Genomic DNA, 23399 nt, shown 5'->3' with positions numbered 1-23399 from the left:
TTTCTTTTATCCGTAGGTTAAAAAGATTAACCCATGCAACTTATCAGTTTACAATGTTTGATAATGGGTCATTGCATATCTGGTATTTTACATCAAGTTATTCTGGATAATGCTTTAGTTCACGAGTTTCACGGTTTAACCGGTGGTTTGGTATGGATTCAATAACTATGCTAAATACAATTCAACTATATTGTACAATAGTTTTTAAAAATATTTGTAAGACAATAACCATTGAATGCATAAACAAATATAATTAAATAACTTTTTTTTGAGAAAGAAATATAATTAAATAACTAATCATACATTTTTTTCAAATTAATAATAACTTATTATATTTATATGTAATATCAATTAAATAAAAATGTATATAATAAAGAAGAAAATAGTAACACACCTAGGAGTAGGATTGAGAGTAAATGTGAAATTAAGAAAAAAAAATAGTAACTAATATAAGTTTTCACTTTTGAAATATATGAATTTTAAACATACAGGTGTTCACTCTATTCTTTCTAAAAAAAAAAGATTTTCACTCTATTGGAATTGGAGCAAACTCTAAAAGATTTCTTGGACTTGAAAATCTATAGCACATTTATCAAACTACTTCATTACATAGAGAAAAACTAAGAAAACATAGAAGAGAGAAAGAAAGATAGAGAGAATGAAGAAAGAATCATGGATATAGATATAGATTTATCGGTTGTAACCATGGTGTATTTTTTTGCAGATGAAGAAGAAAAGTTTAGGAAAAAAAAACCAGTTTCATTTCTTTGTCAACGGCAACGTAAGTCAAAGTCTCAAAAGAAGGTTTATTTATTTATTTATTTTAGTGAACGAGCAAAAATTTGAATTTTTATCCTTATAAAATTAAATATTTTTTAGAGTAGTGCTATTTACACAACACTTTCACAAACATTTCACAACAAAATTTAGGTGGCAAGTTGTTAAAGGTAGGTAATTAAAGTGATATCAATTATGGATCCAAATTAAAACCATATACAACTTGCCATATAACCTTTATTGTGAAAATATTGTGAAAATGACATTAAGATGATCAAATTCAAGCTTATTTAAGTAGGGTTTTAACAAAATTTAGGGTCAAGGTGTTCAAATTTTTTACATTAGGGGGTCAAAAAAATTATTTATTTTTGGCCAGGTCAGGAGGTCCTCGCCTGAATGTAACGCCACCCCTGGCAATTGATAAATCTATCACTTTTTGATAAATTTAACACTTTAATTTTATTTCTATCCTTTATAATATATAATTTTTTTATAAAAAGAAAAAAAAATTTAGTTATAAAGGCATTAATTGCATTTTATGCGTTCACCAATCAAAAAATACATATTTGTTTTGGTTACTTGAAGAAACCAAGATCTCCAATTTTAATAAATAAACTAGTTATTGGCCCTTGCTTTGCACAATTTTTTTAATTTATAAATATTATAAGTAGATTTGTTATAAAAAAGTATTCTTCATTTAAAAGAAAATATATTATTATTATTATTATTATTATATTATTATTATTATTATTATTAACTACTTTCTATTTTTTTTCGTCAAATAAAAAAAATTCAAAAATGAAAAGAAGATTGATAGTGTAAGTGCACAATTGCACCTGGACCCAACGACAGTCACGGGCTCAGGCCCAATGAGCCTTAAACAATAAAATTTGTAAAGTGTGGGCTTGAAACCTAGGTTAGAAGTGTTGGGAGCTTGATAACAGGCTTTTATAAACAAACACAAGTAAATAACGTACGATAATGACAAATGGATCTCCTCGGACTCGAGCCAAGGACTACTTCTTTATTATTTCTCTTTCCTTCTTCAAGATTACAATTTCTTAATTTCTTTCTTAGTTTTTCGATCCCCCTTTTCTTTGGCCTTTACCCCCCTTTTATACTTCCTTCCCTGATACTTTTTGAACAGTGACTAGAAGTTTCCACCTCACTGTTCAGGGGTCACCTCCCCATTAATGCGGCCAGGGAGGTAGGTGCAGAGCCTTTAATGCGGAGGTGGCAGCCTTTACTTTTGATATTTTCTTTAATACTGGTGTATCTAGAAGATTCAGGATGTCCCCTTTTAACCACTAGTCTTTCCAGAGTTGTGCTTTGACCTTCATAATGAAACTTTGAATTCTCTAGGGCTTGTCCGAGGAGAAGCTCGTCCCCTACCGTATCCTCGTACCCTCTGCCGTATGGGCCAACCCATAGAGTTTAATCCTGGAGCAAGTCGGCCCTCCATGTTACAGCCCAAATGCCCATATGCCCACTTGGGTCCTTTTACTCCCCACAATAGCCCCTCAAAACTCTATTTTTCATCATCCGAGGAGAAAAATAGGGTTTTGATCCAACGAACACCTCCTCCACACTTTCTGTAAATAACCACACGTGTGAAAACCGTTCCGCGTTCCGGAGGGTGACACTTGGCGGTTTTATTTTCAAAAACGCGCGCATTTATTACTATAAGTTATACCTTGTCCCCCACGTTCAACGGTGAGATGGGCATCCAACGGTCCTCGTTATTTCACGAAAATTTGGGCGGGACAAATATAATTTCGAGGCCGCTTCCCACACGTGATGACGCTTCGAGAACCTGCGCCTTCATTTAATTCATCAGGGACTAATCCCATCAAAATATCAGCAATCACCTTTTGTCTGCACAAATCCGTGGAAACTCGCACAACTTCAAGTCTGTAAGTTCTTATTCCTTTTTTTCTCTTGACCCTTTCTCCTCGGACACTGTCCTCGGCTCCCCTTATAATCATTCCCCCTTTTAGAATTTAGCCTTTCGTTCCTTTCTGATGGGAAAGTTCAAGTGTCAAGTTGATACCGCCGCTGAGATGGAAGGCTTTAGAGCCAAGTATAGGATTCCCAGCGACGTAGGTTTAGAATACTGTCCGGTGGAAGCCGTGGCCGGTTCTAGGAAGGCCGGAGAGGTCATCATCCCAATGGTAGCCTTTGTAGAAGGTGGGATGACCCTCCCAATGAAGCCTGTAACCAGGGAGTACCTCCGCAACCACTGGTTGTGTCCCGATTAGTGCGCCCCAAACGTTTTTAGAGTTTTGGGTAGCGTCGACGCTCTGAACGAGCAAATGGGTCTGAACCTCACCTGGCATGATGTCGTCTTTATGTACGAATGTCACAAACTCACTGGGGTCGGTTATTACATCAAATCCCGCTCCAGCGTAGTTAGGTTGATCTCCTGTTTGCCCAAGTCCAACAAAGGCATGAAGGATGACTACCTGATCGTCTTTGGGAACTGGCACGACGGCCCCCATTGCCCAGTTGAGTGGGGAGATCCAGGTGCGACACCTTAGGATTAACCCCCCCACCGCACAACTTCCTCTAACACTCACAAAAATGCGTATTCACATGTATTCATGTTTATTTAAGTTTATTATATGTTGTATGAATCTGACCATGATTGTCTGTTTGGATGTTTTTCTTTGCAGATAAGCAAAACGTACGCCCGCGCTTAAGCCACTGCAACGTTGCAGACTTGAATAGGGTGCTGCGGTCCGAGGTGTTTGTTAGCAGAGACCTACAGCTTAGAGCGGCCCACTTGATTTTGGGATACGATCCCGTCTCCTTGGACTTCCAGGAGATTGAGAACGCCATAATCGCGGGTGACCGAAGGCGTAGGAAAATCAACGTAGCCAGACGTCACTTCTTGGACGATCACGACATCCCTGACGCCCCTCACACCGTCTTGTACACACAGCCCATAGCTGCAGTTCCTCTCGCTGTGCACTCTCAGGCTATTGACGTCCCAGAGGAGCGAGTGTCTTCCTCTAACACATTGGATGAGGAGATAGACCAGTTTCAGCTCGAGGACTCCTCACGACCTTACGGAAACCCATTTGTCATCCTTTCGGACGAGGAAGAAGAAGAAGCCGAGGCCTCTGGGATCGCGGGTCTAGTGATAGCGCGTCCAGACGACAGTTCCATTGAAGAAGATATGGACAAGCTAAAGGATCTTATGACCGACAGAGGCGCCCGAGTGGCAAAGAAAGGGACACGGGGGTCCCAGATTCCCCCGGCTTTACCACTACCTCCTCCTCCTCCAGCTGACCCTAAGCCTCCAGCCGAAGATCCCAAGAAGAAAAGGAAAGCGGAGGTTGAGGGGGCTGGAGGTGAAAAGCAAAAGAAGATGAAACAGCCCGCGCCGGCCCAGCAGAAGAAGTTGGACAAGGGCAAAGGGCGCGCCCGCTTAGTTGAAAACGGGGAGATCAAAGACGAGGCCGAGGTGCGTCGAGCACCAACTACCTGGTCTCCTGACTTGAGACTGGACGGCGCTCCCATTTCCTGCCACTCCAGTATTAGGGCGGTCCAGCAAGGCCACGCTCACCACTTAGCCGAGGTGCTGGAGCGCCCTCTTGTGCTGCCCAGGGACATGGAGTCCTTGGAGAAGATGGGCCAGCCGCAGCTGTTCCTCTCGTTAAAAAGGGGCTTAGCTCTGGTAAGTTCCACCTTACATTTATATTCTATATTTATTTGTAAGCAACTTCACTGTTTTTAACCTCCTAGCATATTTGCAGTCCATACAAGAGGTTTTCGCGGCCGAGAAGTTCGTGGAGGATTCTCAGAAGCGCGCTGGGATGGAGCAAGAGCTAAGACAGGAGACAGAAAGATCCCTAGGCCAGGCCTTAGCAGAGAACGGGAAGATCACGTCAGAGCTGGCCGACTTGAAAAGAGAAAGAGATGGTGACAAGGCCGGCTTGAAGACGATGACAACCCCAAGTGGAGGCGGCGTAAGCTTATTCGTCAAAAGGATGACGAGCTTGCCCAAGTCCAACAGTGCACGCTCTCGACTTGGAAAAGGAGCTTACGCGGGCTAAGGAGGAGGCTCGCGCCCATCGCATGCACTAGAGGCCGCGAAGAAGGCCGGAGATCGGAGGGTGACCAGGAATGCAAGAAGAGCCGACGAGAGGCTTTCGTGGCCTTATGCCGAGAGTACGTCGCAGTGTCCGGGGAGAGGCCATGAATGCGGTAGGGTTCCTCAAGCTTCGAGGCCGAGGAAGCCCGAGAACATCTCGGGCTTCCCCTAGACATACAGAAATTGAAGACCCTCCCGTTGCTACCTCTCCGCCCTTCCTCTTGTAGTGGAAGAGCTCGTTCTTGCTCTCCTATAGAACCCGAAGGTTCCCACAAAGAGAAGGACGAGTGTGGTGGTGCCGAGAAGGAGCGAGATCCAAAGCTGGAGCTCCCCATGCCTTCAACAGACAAAGGGAAACAAGCCTTGTCCACCTTGAGCCGAATTGAAGAGTACCGAGGCTTGGCGCTCCCTTCAAGACCCCCCTTCCCTAGTTTAGGGCCTAGTATAGGAATTTTCTGTACTCCCCTTCTTTGTATATGATTAACGAAGAAGATTTTTATTCAATTTTTGTTCACATTGTCTTGGTTTTACTTTATTCTTTTTGTGCTTGCCATGAAAGCTTTTAATAACAAACAGTTAAAGGGGAAGCAGAATAAATAAGTACAACTCCACCATGCAATTAACTATGACTTCCAAACTGCCGCATAACTTAATTTAGACATTAAATAATACCAAAGTTAGACAACTCATATGACAGTTAGGCCTTTGTAATCTGATATATTGCTTTCAGCAGGATGTAAGGTCCGAAGACCATTCCTTGCAAAAATTTTGCTTAACACTTAAAAATGAAGAACTTGAGACCCAAATTAATAAATGATGAGATAATGATTTCCATAAAAAGGGTGATAAGAATAAGAACAGTGACAAAATATTAAGAATAGTGACAAGGTTTGGTCCGAGGACTATACTTAACCAAGTTTCTATTTGATTTTTAAGAAGAGTAACTTCAAGTGTTAATTTCCCCAAAGTAGGAGGTCCGAGGACCCGGCATAACTAAGGTTCTGTTTAACAAATGACAAGACATCAATTTCCATAAGGTTTGTGGTCCGAGGACTGCACTTAACCAAGTTTCTGTTTGATTCTTAAGAAGAGTAGTTTCAAATGTTAATTTCCCCAAAGTAGGAGGTCCGAGGACCCGGCGTAACTAAGGTTCTGTTTAACAAATGACAAGACATCAATTTCCACAAGGTTTGTGGTCCGAGGACTGCACTTAACCAAGTTTCTGTTTGATTCTTAAGAACAGTAGCTTCAAATGTTAATTTCCCCGAAGTAGGAGGTCCGAGGACCCGGCATAACTAAGGTTCTGTTTAACAAATGACAAGACATCAATTTTCACAAGGTTTGTGGTCCAAGGACTGCACTTAACCAAGTTTCTGTTTGATTCTTAAGAACAGTAGCTTCAAATGTTAATTTCCCCAAAGTAGGAGGTCCGAGGACCCGGCGTAACTAAGGTTCTGTTTAACAAATGACAAGACATCAATTTACACAAGGTTTGTGGTCCGAGGACTGCACTTAACCAAGTTTCTGTTTGATTCTTAAGAACGTAGCTTCAAATGTTAATTTCCTCGAAGTAGAGGTCCGAGGACCCGGCGTAACTAAGGTTCTCCGTTTAACAAACGACAAGACATCAATTTCCACAAGGTTTGTGGTCCGAGGACTGCACTTAACCAAGTTTCTGTTTGATTCTTAAGAACAGTAGCTTCAAATGTTAATTTCCCCAAAGTAGGAGGTCCGAGGACCCGGAGTAACGAAGGTTCAGTTTAACAAACGACAAGACATCAATTTTCACAAGGTTTGTGGTCCGAGGATCCGCACTTAACCAAGTTTCGTTTGATTCTTAAGAACAGAATCGCAAGCGCGTAGATACTCATAACTTTAAAATGTTAACTCGACAAAGGCACATTTTATTAATAATAATACCTTCTAAGATTATTTACATTCCATGGGCGTGGTACAATTCTTTCATCTAGGTCGGCTAGCCGATATGACCCTATGCACACTCTTCAAACAATTCGATAGGGGCCTTCCCGCCGGGTCCTAGCTTACCCCAAGCCCCGGGTTCTTAGAAGTGCCTACAACTTTCCTTAGTATAAGATCACCGTGTGCAAGTGGCCTTAGCTTCACGTGGGCATCATATCCCCGTTTTAGCTTTCGTTGATAATAAGCCATTTGGACCATGGTCGCCTCGCGTCGTTCCTCGAGTAAATCAAGACCTTTCTCCAGGAGTCCATTGTTATTCTCCGGGCTAAAAGAACTTGTCTTCGGGGTGGGAAAACCGGATTCCGAGGTATCACCGCCTCGGCTCCATAAGTCATAGAGAGTGGCGTTTCTCCCGTGGACTGCGCGGTGTGGTCCGATACGTCCATAGAACATGAGAGCTCTTCTACCCATCTGCCTTTCGCATCATCCAACCTTTTCTTAAACCCACGACTATGACCTTGTTAACGGTCTCGGCTTGCCCATTTCCCTGAGGATAAGCTGGGGTGGAGTATCTGTTTATGATACCCATGTCACCACAATATTGCCTAAAGGCCTTGCTGTCAAATTGAACGCCATTGTCGGAGATAAGCGTGTGTGGTATACCGAATCTGGTGACAATATTTTTCCAGACAAACTTCTTGGAATCAATATCTCTGATATTTGCTAAGGGCTCGGCCTCAACCCATTTGGTGAAATAGTCTGTTCCCACAAGAAGCCATCTTTTATTTCCTGCTGCTCTCGGAAATGGCCCCACTATGTCCAATCCCCATTGCGCAAAAGGCCAAGAACTAGAGAGAGGGTTAAGAACACCACCAGGTTGATGAATATTAGGGGCGAACCTCTGGCATTGATCACATTTTCTGGCATAGTCCTGAGCCTCTCTCTGCATATTGGGCCACCAATAACCCTGAGTTAGAGCTCTATGGACTAAGGACCTTCCCCCAGTGTGGCTTCCACAAATCCCTTCATGCAGTTCTTCGAGAAGTGCTTCCGTTGATTCAGGGTGCACGCACAATAAGTACGGTCCTGAGAAGGATCGTTTGTACAGTTTCTGATCCTCGGATAGCCAAAAATGTGGCGCCTTCCGACGCACCTTCTCTGCTTCAGACTTGTCCTCAGGAAGGATGTCGTTCTTAAGAAAATATACGACTGGGTCCATCCAACTAGGTCCAAGCCTTATTAGATGGACGCGAGCCGCCCTGGCGGGGATAAGAGTTGGCTCCAGCAAATCCTCCACAAGGATAATCTTGGGCAAGTCCTGAGCCGAGGACGTTGCTAACGTAGCCAAGGAATCGGCATGAGTGTTCCCACTCCTAGAGATGTGAGCTAAGACAAAGGAGTCAAATTCTGCTTGCTGACGCCTGACCTAGGCCAAATATTCTTGCATTCTTGGATCCCTGGCCTCCATGGTCCCCATGACCTGGCCGACCACTAACTGAGAGTCCGAGAATGCATGGAATTCCTTTCCACCCATCTTATGTAGCATGTTCATGCCTACCAGAACTGCTTCGTATTCGACTTCATTATTAGTAGCCGAGAATGATAGCCTTAGAGATTTTTCAAAGATAATTCCCTCTGGGGATATCAGAACAAGTTCCACACCAGACCCTCTCTGATTAGCTGCCCCATCCACATACATTTTCCAAGTCGAAGGCCCTGCGGCCGTGATCACACCAACTGATTTTCCATCCATGCGTGCTTCCTTGCAGTCTCTTCGGCAATGGTTCGTAAACTCTGCCACCAAGTCAGCGAGGACCTGGCCCTTCACCGAGGTGCGAGGTTTGTATTTAACGTCAAAAGCTCCTAATATGGTTCCCCACTTTGCCACCCTACCAGTGTAGTCGGCGCTGCGTAACACTGCCTTGAGAGGCAATTGGCATGAACTATGGCCGGAAGCGCTTTCTCCAAGAGCAAGTAGCGTACCTCGGCCTCATTCAAAGACTTACTAACATAGTAGACCGGTCTTTGCACCCCACTTTCATTCCTGATAAGGACCAGGCTGACCGCGTGTACGGCCACTGCCAGATAAGCAAACAAGACCTCGTCCGCCTCGGGGCGAGACAAAATGGGTGGCCGAGAAAGGTATTGTTTAAGCTGTTGGAAAGCTAACACGCAGTCCTCAGTCCATTGAAACCCTTTCCACTTATTCAACAATTGGAAGAAGGGACGGCATCGGTCAGCTGACCGAGAGATAAACCTATTCAATGCGGCAATCATCTCGGTCAATTTCTGGATTTCTTTTGGGTTGCGAGGAGGCTGCAAGTCCTGAATAGCCTTTACCTGTGCTGGGTTTACCTCTATGCCTCTATGAGTGATCATGTACCCCAAAAACTTTCCAGACCCAATGCCGAAGGAGCATTTTGAGGCATTAAGGCGCAGCTTGAACTTTCTTAACACCTGAAAGGTGTCAGCCAGGTCTCTCACGTGTGAAGGTATCGTTTTGCTCTTTACCACCATATCGTCTACATACACCTCAATAGTCTTCCCCAATTGCTGTTCGAACATCCTGGTCATCATTCTTTGGTAAGTAGCCCCAGCATTTTTCAAACCAAATGGCATGACCTTATAATGATAATTCCCCGTCGGAGTAATGAAGGCAGTCTTCTCTTGATCCTCCAATGCCAAGGGAATTTGGTGGTAACCCTGGAAGGCGTCCAAAAAACTCATTCGAGGATGTCCGACAGTGGCATCCACCAGTTGATCAATACGCGGCATGGGAACGAATCTTTGGGACAGGCCTTGTTTAGATCAAGAAAGTCCACACACACCCTCCACGTTCCATTATTCTTTTTAACAACAACCGCGCGGGCCAACCACTCGGGGTAGAAAACTTCTTTGATAGCCCCGCCCTTCTTGAGTTTAAGCACCTCTTCCTTCAGCCTCGGAATGTTCTCCCTCGGAAGAGCGCCGAGGTGGTTGCCTTCTCGGAACAATAGCTGGGTTGACATTTAAATGATGACAAATGAAGCTCGGATCGACACCTCGGAGCTTCGTAAGGATCCCACGCAAAAACATCAATATTGTCCTTCGTAAAGTCTAACAATTCGATCTTCTCTTGGTGTGGCAAAAGTATGCCGACTTGGAAGAACCTCTCGGGTTATCGGCTACCGGAAACTTCTCTAACTCCTCACAATGTGTCTCCTCTCCCGTCACCATCCTGCATGAACCGTGAGCCGTTAACCGCTATAAGTCTTTGGTGATTAAAGCCGAAGACTCGGCTTCGTCCGATGCGCATCAGCAGCCGATATGCATTGCCTGGCCACCGATTGGCTGCCGAGAACTTCCTCAACATATTCCCCTGAGGGGAATTTAACTTTAACATGCAAACTAGAGGAGACAGCTCCCAGAGCGTGCAGCCAAGGTCTGGCAAGGATGGCCGTGTATGGAGAGTACGCGTCAACTACGATGAAGTCCACTTCAACCGTTTCTGAGCCGGATTGAACGGGCAAACGAATCTGTCCCTTCGGCACAACAGACCTCCCTTCGAAGCTTATAAGTGGCGAGTCGTAAGGAGTAAGATCTTCCAGCTTCAATCTTAACCCCTTAAATAGATCAGGGTACATGATATCTGCACCGCTGCCCTGATCTATCATCACCCTCCTCACATCATAATTCCCTATCCTAAGCGTAACTACAAGGCATCGTCACGGGGTTGGATAGTCCCTACTTTATCCTCCTCGAAAATCCCAAGACGAGCAAATTGAGCTTCAACCTCTTCGGCTCGGCACCGCCTCCTCGGCCCGAGAATGGGAAACTGCCATCACCCTAGTGGGAGTCGAACCGGTCCTACCAGGTGCAGCAAAAATAACATTAATTGTTCCTAAAGCCGGCCGAGATGAATTATTCCTCGATTGTTTGAACCAGATCAATCGCCCGCCCGCTAGGTTGGCACAGTGCCGCTTCGCTTTTCCTTCACCGACAAGCCGCTCCAAGTGGTTCCAAAGGGTCGGACAGTTCTCCTCGTATGGCCCACATCCCGGTGGTACCGGCAAAAGAGGTTTTGATTCCTCTTCGCAGGTCTCCTCGCCATCTTATCGTGCCATTTGAAGAAGGGTTCCTTACGAACTTTCTCCGAAATCGATGTAATCGGTTCTCGGAACACAGGTGTTCACGGCCCGAGGTGCTGCCGAGGTGGACCGCCCAATGTAATCTCTCCTCGGCCTGTTATTGTGGTACCTGTCCGACCTGAAATCCCTTCTCTCCTGCGGGATAACCTTCTCCTTACCCTTTCCTTGCTGTTGGTCTTCCTCCACTCTCTTATACTCGTCAATACGGTCCATGAGGCGACGTACACTGCAGACGAGCTTTTTAGTCAAAGACTTTCTCAGGTCGTGATCAGTAGGAAGACCTACCTTAAAGGTATTAAGCGCCACCTCATCAAAGTCGCCATCTATTTCATTAAACATCTCCCAGTAACGGTCGGAGTATGCTTTCAATGTCTCCCCCTCCCTCATGGTCATGGATAACAGCGAGTCTAATGGCCGAGGGACTCTGCTACACGTAATGAACCGCGAAGCGAATGCTCTAGTAAGCTCCCCAAACGAACCTATAGACCCCGATTTAAGGCCGTTAAACCACCTCATAGCAACAGGTCCCCGGGCTGGAGGGAAAACTTTACACATCGTGGTCTCGTTGTGAGTAGCACCGCCATCCTCTCGGTTAAAGTGACTCACGTGCTCCATCCGGATCGTCCGGCCATTGTAGATGGTAAAAGTGGGCCGGGTAAACCTCGGGAAGCCTTCCTTTCTCAATCCTCCGTGTAAATGGAGATTTGGAGAGTTGGTGCAACGCCCTACTCATAGCATCGTTGCCTAAGCCCCTAGAATGAAGCTTCTTACGTCTGCGCGAGTTGGCTGGTCGTCCTCACCGGAGGACGTTGCCTTGGTGGGGAGCGCGACCTCGAGCCGTAACCACCTCCCCTATCCTCCTCCGAGGAAGGATTAGATGAGGACGGTGAAAACCTACGTTTAGCACGACGTAACTTTCTCTTCAAACGATTGATTTCCTTCGCATGGATTTAGAACCCTCCTCGTGATGGTGCTACCCCCACCACGAGTATGGCTAGCGTCGGGTATTCCGTATGGACACTTCCCTCACGATCCTCTCGACGCTCAAGGCGCTCGAAACGATTCTCCGGTTGTGATCCCCGTGACTCGCATGGTGAGAACCTAGGCTCGCCATGGTATCCCAACCTTTCTAAACCAGGTTTCACAGACGGCGCCATTGTAAGTGCACAATTGCACCTGGACCCAACGACAGTCACGGGCTCAGGCCCAATGAGCCTTAAACAATAAAATTTGTAGAGTGTGGACTTGAAACCTAGGTTAGAAGTGTTGGGAGCTTGATAACAGGCTTTTATAAACAAACATAAGTAAATAACGTACGATAATGACAAATGGATCTCCTCGGACTCAAGCCGAGGACTACTTCTTTATTATTTCTCTTTCCTTCTTCAAGATTACAATTTCTTAATTTCTTTCTTAGTTTTTCGATCCCCCTTTTCTTTGGCCTTTACCCCCCTTTTATACTTCCTTCCCTGATACTTTTTAAACAGTGACTAAAAGTTTCCACCTCACTGTTCAGGGGTCACCTCCCCATTAATGCGGCCAGGGAGGTAGGTGCAGAGCCTTTAATGCGGAGGTAGCAGCCTTTACTCTTGATATTTTCTTTAATACTGGTGCATCTAGAAGATTCAGGATATCCCCTTTTAACTACTAGTCTTTCCAGAGTTGTGCTTTGACCTTCATAATGAAACTTTGAATTCTCTAGGGCTTGTCCGAGGAGAAGCTCGTCCTCGGCTGTATCCTCAGACCCTCGGCGTATGAGCCAACCCATAGAGTTTAATCTTGGAGCAGGTCGGCCCTCCATGTTACAGCCCAAAAGCCCATATGCCCACTTGGGTCCTTTTACTCCCCACAGATAGAATACAGAGAAAAGAATAAATAGCTTTAAAAAAAGAAAAAAACAAAGTTGACAAAAGATATAAGTTGTCGTACCTTTGTGAGAATATTTTTGTTGCAATTGGAATTTTTAGTTTGTTATATATAGTGCAATTATCATTTATTAATGAATTTTTTTTTTTTTAAAAAGTATAGGAGATGAGTAGCTATAAATAATGAGTTAGAAATGATGAGTTACGCAGATGTAAGAAATCGAAAAGTTATGAGTTACAAATGATGATATAATAACTCACTAAAATAAACATTACTGTATGTTTTGAAAATCTAACTGTTGAATTACGTGTTCTTTACGATTTTAATACATGTGTCAAATTTTGTATTAATTGAATATTTTTACTATAGATTATCAAAAAAAAAAGATAATATTTTTATTATATGATCTATAAACTTATAGTTTATGTTTAATTTTAAATTACAAGAACTTGTAATTTAAACTATTTATTAATGATACAGATATTAACCTTTAATTTTCTAAAAATTTTACAAGCATAGAGGATATAAGAAGAAGATGTAATTCAATGGTGAATTTGTCAAAATTTATTTTTAATAAAAAGATATAGAGGAAGGTTATTGCCTAAGGCTACAACTAATTTTGGCTACAGCTTTAAGCTACAACCAATTTTGTAACTAAACTTTTTTCTTTAACTAATTCTATTCCAAATTAATGTATTTGAATCAGTAAAAGATATCCCTATTTTTATTGATTCCATGTTAATCAAAATATGTTAGATTCGTAACAGTGAACAATAGATTTGCTTACTGTAACTTGTCCTTTTATTGTAGTTAAGAGAGTCAGCCTTCACGATGAAGTCTTGAGTAATGCTCTAATTAGCGCCTTTGCTAAACAGATTTGCTTCATCCTTCATATCAAAACCTTCTCATCATTACCATTTGAGCACTCGCAGTAGTTCTATTTGAATCCAAACTGTTAGCAACTCCGTAGGTACTTTTTAACTATGAAGTCTTCGTAGTGTGAAGATTTATCTTTGTACTTTGTCCCTCTATCTTCATAATGAAGATCCTAAAGTCCATGCGGGCCTAAATGAGCTTCTCAAAGTCTTATAAATATCCTTTGCAAAAAGTGGCATTCCTCCATTAATTGGAGCACGACATATGATTTATTCTTGGCCCCCCATCTGCAGATAGACACACCATGAATATTCGTTTCTCTATCTTCCTGCTTCAGCTGGGATGACAGATTTTGTCCACATAAAAGAAATAAATATGGGGAGACAGGATCACCTTACCTTATAGCCTTCTGGTTGGTTTGATGAAGCATTTTGGTTTTATATTAATCATAATAGAGGTCGAGTCTTGTTGCTGTGATGATAAGTGTCCTTTACCAAAGCACAACAAGTTGTGGGTTTAAGTATAAGAATCAGCCTCTTCAAACAAAATTAGGATAAGATTTCCTACTATAAACTTTCTCAGACCTAACATAAATGAGAGTTTTATGCATTGAATACAACATTTTAAAATAGAATATGTACCAAGGATATGTAGTCCAATGAAATTCATCTCTCGTTAAACCCCATGTTTCTCATTATTAATTTGTTTTTGAATAAACCAACCCCACCTAGTCATAAGCTTTTCTTTCTAGTATCTAATTCAACATCATATGGCTCATTTTCCCTCTCTTTTTGTTCTTATATTTCCGAGAGTAATGATAAGATCTCCCACTTTTTCTTTTTCTTTTTTTTCCTTTCTTGTATTTCCTAGAGTAATGATAAGATCTCGTAAGCGTCCCCCCTACCCTCTCTGCGCGTGATTGAATGGGCACACCAAATTATTCAGAAATTCACTGTTTGAAATTTGGATGTATTTCTTTGGTTCTTATAACCATCATTTTTAAAATGAAAGTTTTAAACTTCTATATTTGTTAAAGAAACCATAATGGCTCGTGGGAAGACATTATTCTGCATCTGCTTGTCACTTTCCAATCTCCGCTGCAGGACATGTACCTCGTGTTATAAATTATTGTGCATCCACTGAAAGAAAATGTAAATTGGCCCCTACTTTGTAAAAAATTGCAACCATCTCATATCTCGGGCCTGAGGTAAGGGGAGAGAAAATTTAGAAAGGAACAAGACGACGACGGAGCATGATAGTAGAGAGAGAGAGAGAGAGAGAGGGACAAGATTCTTCCCATACGTCACTCACCAATAATAATAATAATAATAATAATAATGTAACCCCACCAGTACCAGCAGCAACACCAAGCCACCAACCAGTCTCTCACATGAATGAATGCAGTAAGTAGGTTTTGAACAATGTTGTTTTTTTAATTCAGAGCACAATGAGAGGCAGCATCATCAAAAGCTGATTGAAAGATGCATTGTCTTACGTGTTGCTAAAGAAGCCAAAGATTAACCGTGCACAACATAGTAAAATGATAAAGGATGAGACAAAACATGAAGAGAGGGAAACGGGTCATGTTTATTCCACAGTTTTTCAAAGTTCCATCAGTACAAGTATTGACAAAGGAGAGGGAAGGAGAAATACAGTACCAAAAAAAAAAAAGTAAATTTTCTGTACCACATAGACTCTACTTACTGACCTAGTTGGCTGGCTGAACAACCCTAACCCCTACAGCTTACAAATCCACTTTCCCTTCCCCTCTTCATATTCAGATGATCTGTTAGACAAAGGACCTTGATTTGTATTTGTTGTGTTACTTGTGTAACTCACAAAGTCATTACCTCTGTTATGTTACAGACCATTAGTCTACCCATATCTTTGAAAGTCCTACTTCTTTTCTTTACAAGTAAGATTGGGGTGATGAAAAATGGAAATAAAACCATCACCATTCCAACTAAAACTAATTCCTCCTGCTAATTCAAAATCCTAAGCTCCAAGATCAACTGAGACTGTGCAGGAAAAGAAACTCTGATGGAACACTGATATCTTCTAAGGGTCCAATTTCTCCCATTCATATCGCCCTGGGAGCGGCTTATCACTGACCGGATCAAAGTTGTACCTGCAGAGAAAACCCAAATTGATGAACATTATTTTATATCCGCTCACGGGATGTAAATGGATCTTGAATTTTACAAGCAAGAGAACTTATTTAAATTTTTTTTTAAAACCCGGAGGACAAAATGTAGCATACTTCTCAACAAATTGTCTTTGCTGCTCTTCTTCAGCACCTGCAAAAAACTCATTGATTTCATGTGATGTTGGGATATGCCTCTGCGTTGCATTCTGTGTTCTGCGGTTAGTCTCAGTTGAGCAAGTGGGCCTGGTAGTGGAACCAGGGGTTCTTATGTTATCTGGATCCCTAATCAGACTGCAAGGTGTGGATTCTCTAGTGCTCCTGTCACAATAGAGATTAATTTTAATAAATACAACATAAATAAAACACTACCAGCAACATACACCTGTTGTTAGCATTAAGATTACAGAAAACTCAAAGGCATGGTTTTATATCACAAAAGGTGGCACCTAAAGCTGAGAGTTGAGTTGGACTTTATGATAAAAAAATATCCACATGAAAAAGAATATACCGTAAGTAAGGAATAGTATCTACTATTATTTTTGTGTGTCATCACACTGTTGGTTTTTTTTTTTTTTAATCTTCTGCTCCCCTGCACCAATTTATGAAAGATATAGCCCGCATACATTTCCCAATTGTAATAAGACCCCACCAATCATATACAGGATAGCAACAGAACACAAAGAAGCAAACGTTAAGACGATTTTCTCTCTAAAAAAAAAATCTAGACATGGTTCAGTCACCAAAATTCCATAGAAGACTGCAATTCTGTGGTGCAATTAAATTCTTTTAATTAATTATGTTTATTTTTTGAGCTTTTATTCTATGATGTTTTTAAATGGGTGTTTCCTCTAGTATCAAATAATAGTTTTCTCTTACGTCCGTGTATCACCAGCCTACAGGTTAGTTTGAGTCTAACAAGTTACGGCCAAAGAAAGGCACTGCACAAAAAATTTTGTTCCTTCCAATTAAGTATAATGCAATGGGATCAATATCCTCAAAATATAGGATATATTTCATTTCGAAGCCTATGTGTCAGTACCATCTGAATTTTAGAAACAAATAAAAACATCATTAAGAAGCACAAAGCAGCCTATAAACATTCAAATTAGAACAATCAAATTAGAAACAAACAAACAAACAAACAAACAGTAGCAGCTATTCTTCTCTACTAGCCAGAATATATAATGAAGAAAGCAGCAGTAAATAATAATAGATTTCTGATATTAATACGTTCTTCAAATTTCAGAAAGCCAGTTTTGAACGTTTCACTCAAAAAAAAAAAATAGCGGTTTTTTGTTTCCAGGCAGGTAAAACATTAAAACACAAACGTAGCTTTTTTTTCTTTTAATTTGGGATTATGCTTGGTGGCCCTCATCCACTACTCTTGTTCTTATTACTTAGCAAAGAATTGGGGAAAAAAAACACTACAAACAGACCTTTGAAAGAAAACACTAATAAAAAATGGGAAAAAATCAAAATAAACAGAGAGTAGCTTTTAAAAAATATTGAACAATCAAAACAAATTTTGAATAAACTCCCAAATAAAATAAAATGAAGAAAATTCAAATATTGCTATCTTCAGTTCTGTTAATTTGATTCTCCCCCAATATGAAAAAAGTGTACAATTGTTGCAGTAATTAACTATCAATCACATTCTTCTCAAACCAAAACACATTCAAAAGCCCAACTTCTACTATGCTTTGAAAACCCTATAAGATGCTTCAAGACGTAGAATTTCAAAATTTTGTACTACTAGTTGTATTAATATTCAATTAAGAAGATGAAAACACCCAAGATTAAAATTTTCAAACTCCTCATAATTCCCCACCATTTTTTACAACACCAAACAGCTTAGGAAAAAAAAAACCCAAAATAATTGCTACCAAACCCAGGAAAACGAACTAAATTCAGAAAGTCCCTCCTCCCTTTCTCTTAACCCCAATGAAATAAAAATAAAAACAAGAAAAACCCCATGATTCAAAATCAATTTTCCCAGATTTTCCCTCTTTTTCTCAGAAAATAATAGACATTGAAAAAAAAAACAAAAACAAAAAAGAGGTATCAGATTAACCGAAAAAACAAAAACAAAAAAGAAAAGAAGAAAACCCCATCTCTCTCTGTCTTCAAGCTTAAACATAAAACGAACATAATCTAGAAATTCCCTCCCCTGCGAATAAGATTTTATAATAATAAAAAAAAAAAAAAAAGAAAGGAAAAAGAAACCCTATGATTCAATAATCCAATTTGACAGATTTTTCGCTCGTTTCCTCAGCGCAAACAACAGAGATTAAAATAAAATAAAAAGAGAAAAGAAGAAGAAGAAGAAGAAAGAAAGACCCACCTCTCTCTAGCTTCAAAGTCCAAAACATTTTCTCCGAAAGAAGCTTCTTGAACCCCAAAATCAGTTTTATTAATAAGGTTGTCTTCTTGTTGATTAGTGTCCACCTCACCCACACCCACACCCACAATCTCATCGTGATTCTGGATATGAGACTCTTTACCGTTGTTGTCGTTAGCGGTGGGAGTGGCGGTGGCGGCGGTGGCGTTAGAGCTCTTGTGGCGCTTAGAGTCGTGGTGGTGGTGGTGAGTACCATTCGCAACAACGTTTGGTTGGGGCTTTTGGAGGCGGCGGCTACGAAGCTGTAAATAAGAGTTAGAGTTAGAGTTAGAATTCTGAAGGGCTAGGGTTTTGGCGCGTGTACGGACCCCGAGAGAGGACTGAGATACTTCCATCACTGCTAACTCTCCTCTTGTTTTAGCTTTCCTTATGTACTTCCCCATCTCTCTCTCTCTCTCTCTCAAACCTATTCTATTATCTATTCTATGCTCTCCTCCCTCCTCCTCCTCCTCCTCCTTTTTCTTCTTCTTCTTCTTCTTCTTCTCCTCTCAACTTATTACTGAAGAAACTCTCTCTCTCTCTCTCTCAAAGAGAGAAATTGTTGAAAGAGAGAATTTTAGGGGGACGGTGCTATTTGTAGTGCCCCCAGCCCACAAATGTATATATATATTTTTAATTATCTATCTATATCTATTTTGTGGTATGGTGGTAGGGTTTCGGGAAGTCAGGGCCACTGTACTTTTTTTTTTTTTTTTTTTTTTTCAATGAGAGGGCCACTGTACTTTCATTTCAACTTCTCACGTTTTTCTCCATTTTCTCTCCCTTTTATTTTATTTGAATTTATCATTTAATGCACAATTTCAATATTTTTTATCCAAAAATAAAAATCAAGACAAGAGAGACGAAATTGGTGTTTCTTTGGACTAGGCCACAAATTTCAAAAAAAAAAAAAAATTATAACATATAATGATAAGTTATGATTTTTTTTTTATAGTCTTAATAATAATAGAATGTGTTTAGTATATTAGTATCATTTTACACTCATCAGAATTTATCACTCACTCCCACAAAAGACAAATTATAAAATTTGTTGTGCTTTAACATTATTATTTTATCTTTTGTCCTATAATTAAAATTCCTATTTCTTTATTTAATTATAACCGTTTTAAAATCCTTAGAAAGTAAGGACAAAGAGAATCTTTTGCTCGAGAGAGAGAGAGAGAGAGAGAGAAGACAATCATTATATGAGCAATTATTCAAAAATGAAAGTTTAAATTTCAACCTCCAATACAGGAATATTTAATATTTTTGAGTCAAGGGATGTATTAAAATAAAGGCTCGTTTGGATGGAGAAGAGAAGAAGAGAGAGTGAAGCAGAGTAGATTAAAATTGGTTGAAAATAAACTAATTTTGAGTTAAATTTATTCTACTCTACTCTCCCTCAATCCAAACGGAATATAAATTAATTTACTTGAAAGAAAGATAATTATTTGTAAGGAACATAATAATGAACTATTTGATTATCTCTTATTTAAGAATTTACTATATAACCTACCATTACTGATTACTCCACCACCCCTATCAACTGTGACATTGTTAATGTATAATTGACTTTAATTAAATGATGATATGACGACCATTTCTTGTTCTATCTCTATTAATGGGAAAGGTTGTGGGTGCATATCGCATTTGTTAAGTGGATATGCAAATTAATTACTCAATTGGGTAGGAATTTAATGCTTGCCGTGTCAATAGATAAGGAAACCCTTCTCTAACACTAATACCTATTCTAAAGGTTCATCATAGGGCCACAAAGACAGGGAAGATACACAATGAAAAACATGACTTTCAAATTTCTAAGCACACACAAAGACAATTCTCTAAAAATGAATTTTGCTTATTTTTTTAATTATGTATGATTAAGTAAGTTGATGATATAATTAAACAATACAAATATCACATTATGAGAGAGAGAGAGAGCATTATGAGAGAGAGAGAGAGAGAGAGAGAGAGAGAGAGAGAGAGAGAGAGAGAGAGAGAATTTTAAAAAATTTCTGAACTTTATAAAAAAAAAAAAAACTAAATAAAAACATGAATTGTCATGCTTTTTTGCTATGCTTTAATTTTGTTTGAAATTATGGATTCCTATTAACTTAATAGGTCAATTCTTTTGTCATCGTATAAGAAATATGAGTTTAAACTTTTCCTACATTAAAAATTAATTAATGTCTTAGTTTGACGATTTAAATATATCATGATAAAGTAGACACCATAGATTGATACTCTATAATATTTATTAATTTTTTTTAAAATTATAACCTATTTTCAAGCTAGATTCCCAAAAAATTATACTCATTTTACTTTGGTAGTTATTTATATTCTTAATTTTTAATGAGATCTTAAAAATAATAAAGTTAACATTATTTTATTGGAATAAAGTTTTGCTATTAATACTTTAGAAAATATCATTTTATCAATTTGATGGGTAAAAAGTAGTCAAATTTGACTTTGGATACTTGTCCCATCACTGCCTTACTGGTGGTAGTAGAACAAGGTATGAAAGTTGTGCAGGAGTTGTTCAAGGGTCATTCTTTATTTAATGCAGTAGGGTGGTTTGGCAGGGAGTATTGAATGTGGAGGTGATGGGTGCTTCTTCAAGAAAATAGCTCCTGCTTTTACTTGCCTTGCGTTACATCCTTCCTCGGCAATTGCCTGATTGGCTTTGAGGCTAGACCCCGATCTCCCAAGTAGGGCATGCTCCTAGGGCTCCTCGGGTGAGTCATTCTCTACTCGGTTTATGGTGTCTTGCTACCTCACCTGGGTTGGACCCAAACCGATGAATAGTAAGACCCATCTAACTTCTCGAAAAGCTTATTCACGATGCCCTTTTGCCCTTGGGTTACTCCCTCCCACACTAGCCCCCCGAAACCTCCCCCAACCAAGGGGGGAGGGGAGTTTTGGTGTGACATGAGGAGTTGGCATGCTTTGGCTGCATTCCCACATGAGAACAACTTTTCAATTGTCTCAGACAAGCTCCTGACACTTTGAAAACCACAACGCTACAGTTAATGCTGAAGGCGGCTGCTTGTTCCCCATGTTCTATGGCCATAATTTCCCTAGTAAATAGGAGGGGAAAATTCCGCCCTTTTTTCACCCCATATAAAAGGAGGTGGGGATCATTCCTTTCACTTAAAAAAATTATCACCCCTTAATCAAACGAGCCTGCTTGAGGAGTCTAGCTTCATTTCCCTATAAGTTCTCCCCTTCTTAATGTAGTATTCCTCTTTAAATTCATTTTTTAGAATGGGTAGGTTCGTGGTCAAGTAAAAACCCCGAGAATAGGGAGGCCTTCAAGGCTAAGTATGGCATCCCAGTTGGGGTAACCATAAAGCACTGCGAACTTGGCGAGTTGTATACAAAGAAAGCTATCGGGGAGGTAGTTGTCCCCATGATTGCCTTCATTGAAGGAGGCACGACAATCCCTATGGGCAGGGTCATGAGGGACTTCCCCATTCTCTTCAGACTCTACCCTACTCAGTACTCCCTTAATCTCTTTAGGATACTAGGTAGCGTTGACCGGTTGAAAGAAAAGATGGGTGTTAATTTATCCCATCACGATGTCAATTAGGTATATAGTTGCCAGGATAGTAAGGACACAAGGTTTTACATTAGAATTAGGTCCCTATTGTTAGACTAATTTCTTGTCTTCTTGAGACCAACAAGGGTATGGACGATGATTTCTTAATTATCTCGGGCGACTGGCATGATGGGATACACTATCCTACTCGAGAGGGAACACTTAGTGGGAGATCTTAGAGGCCTAGGAGTTTTAGACCTTTGTGTGTTGTTTAATTGTTTTTTTTTTTTCTATTTATCCCCCTGACTTTCTTCCCTTGATTTTATTGTAGACAAAGATTAACTTACTAAGAGACGAAGCTTGGGGAATTTTGAAGACCTCAACCATATATTAAAGTCTGAGATCTTCCTACACACAGACGGTCAGCTTCGAGCAACTCATGTCATCCTCGAACCATATCAACCTGCTACCAGTCCCCAAAGCACGTCATCAAAGCCCAGGATCCTTGGCTAGCTCGAATTGACGTAGCAGTAGAGGGATTCCTCCAAAGTCCTCTGCCTAAAGGAACCCAACTAGTCGAGCTCTTTGCCCAGCAAGTTGCCCAACTTATAGAAGCTGAGGAGGAACCCATACCATTTGAACAGGAGGCCGAGGCAAAGGAAAATGAGCCCCATTTTATAGACCTTGAGGAAGATTTCGAGGTTTTTTATCGGCCTGACTCGACCTAGAACACTGCGACCAGCTCAAAACAGGTCGTAGTTGAAGTAAGTACCAACCAAGAGGCCACCAACATACCGGAGGGAATGGTGATTCCGAAAAAGACTCCTAACCTCCTAGCATTGTTAGAGTCCCATGCTAGGAAGGCTATGCCTAAGATCCTAATTGTTCCGAGGCCGCCAACTCCTTTCCCCCTCAGTCTTCTCCTTCCGATTCAGTTGACGAAAAGAGAAAAAGGGAGAAAATACCTGGCAAGGAGGTTGTGGAGGAGGGAGAGATTCAGGGCCACCCGCCTCAAGAATAGGCTAAGGGATCCAAGTCTACCAAAAGCCAACAAAAGAGAATTGCCAGCGAAAGCACGGGCTCCGAGGTGGCCGTTACATGTTGGCCTAGGATCCATGCCTGGAATCCCTTCTTGGTCTTGGACAGATCCCCCCTCTCCTCAGACTCCTCCATTAGGGACTTCAATGACAGAAGAGATGGTTTTATGGTTGACATAGTGGAGCAGGCACTCCTCCTCCCTTAAGGCATGGTCGAGCTTTAGAACCTTAAAAAGCACGAAGTGTTCCTATCCTTTAAGAGGATCTTAGCCATGGTATGGTTTGCGAATATCTTCTACTCTTCTTCACTGCATTGTTTATTTTTTATTTTTTTATATTTCTTTTATCATCTCCTACAAGCCTTGCTCACTTTCCTTTGTTTTATTTTTACTAGGCTATGTAGGCATTCTACGTCGCTAAGGAGTGGGTGGACCAAACTATGTCTGAGTGTAAGGAGGAGGAGGTCAAATGACTCGCGGCTATCAAGGCCCAAGCCTAGGCCGAGAAAGAGGCAAATGAGACCTTAGCAAGCTGGACGAGTGTAATAAAGTAAGGAAGAGTGCCAAGAAAGCCATTGTCGGGTTTGAGAATCAAGTACAAGAGCAACTCAGTCATCTCCGAAAGGATAAGGAGCAGTTG

At 40.9% G+C, this 23399-nt stretch overlaps 1 protein-coding gene across 1 annotated transcript; it reads right to left on the bottom strand.

The window, feature by feature from the left end:
• Positions 1–15225: 15225 nt before the first annotated feature.
• Positions 15226–18806, bottom strand: LOC142626140 (cyclin-dependent kinase inhibitor 5-like). Its single transcript, XM_075799926.1, has 3 exons — positions 18150–18806; positions 15923–16126; positions 15226–15790 (listed from the first exon to the last, which is right to left on the bottom strand). Exons 1-3 carry the CDS (start codon positions 18587–18589, stop codon positions 15721–15723), a joined length of 714 nt encoding a protein of 237 aa, XP_075656041.1. The 5' UTR covers positions 18590–18806; the 3' UTR covers positions 15226–15720.
• Between the last annotated feature and the right edge of the window lie 4593 nt (positions 18807–23399).

Source organism: Castanea sativa, chromosome 2, assembly GCF_040712315.1.
Source record: "Castanea sativa cultivar Marrone di Chiusa Pesio chromosome 2, ASM4071231v1".
Lineage (NCBI taxonomy): Eukaryota > Viridiplantae > Streptophyta > Magnoliopsida > Fagales > Fagaceae > Castanea > Castanea sativa.
This window is presented reverse-complemented; position numbering and strand designations above follow the sequence as displayed.

What these genes read in the sequence shown, in the direction of transcription:
- LOC142626140 (XM_075799926.1), bottom strand. Translation starts at nt 18,589, where the DNA reads ATGGGGAAGTACATAAGGAAAGCTAAAACAAGAGGAGAGTTAGCAGTG. An exon ending in GACTTTGAAGCTAGAGAGAG is followed by an intron (nt 16,127 to 18,149) that starts GTGGGTCTTTCT and finishes CTATTGTGACAG; the next exon opens with GAGCACTAGAGAATCCACAC. An exon ending in CAAAGACAATTTGTTGAGAA is followed by an intron (nt 15,791 to 15,922) that starts GTATGCTACATT and finishes TTTTCTCTGCAG; the next exon opens with GTACAACTTTGATCCGGTCA.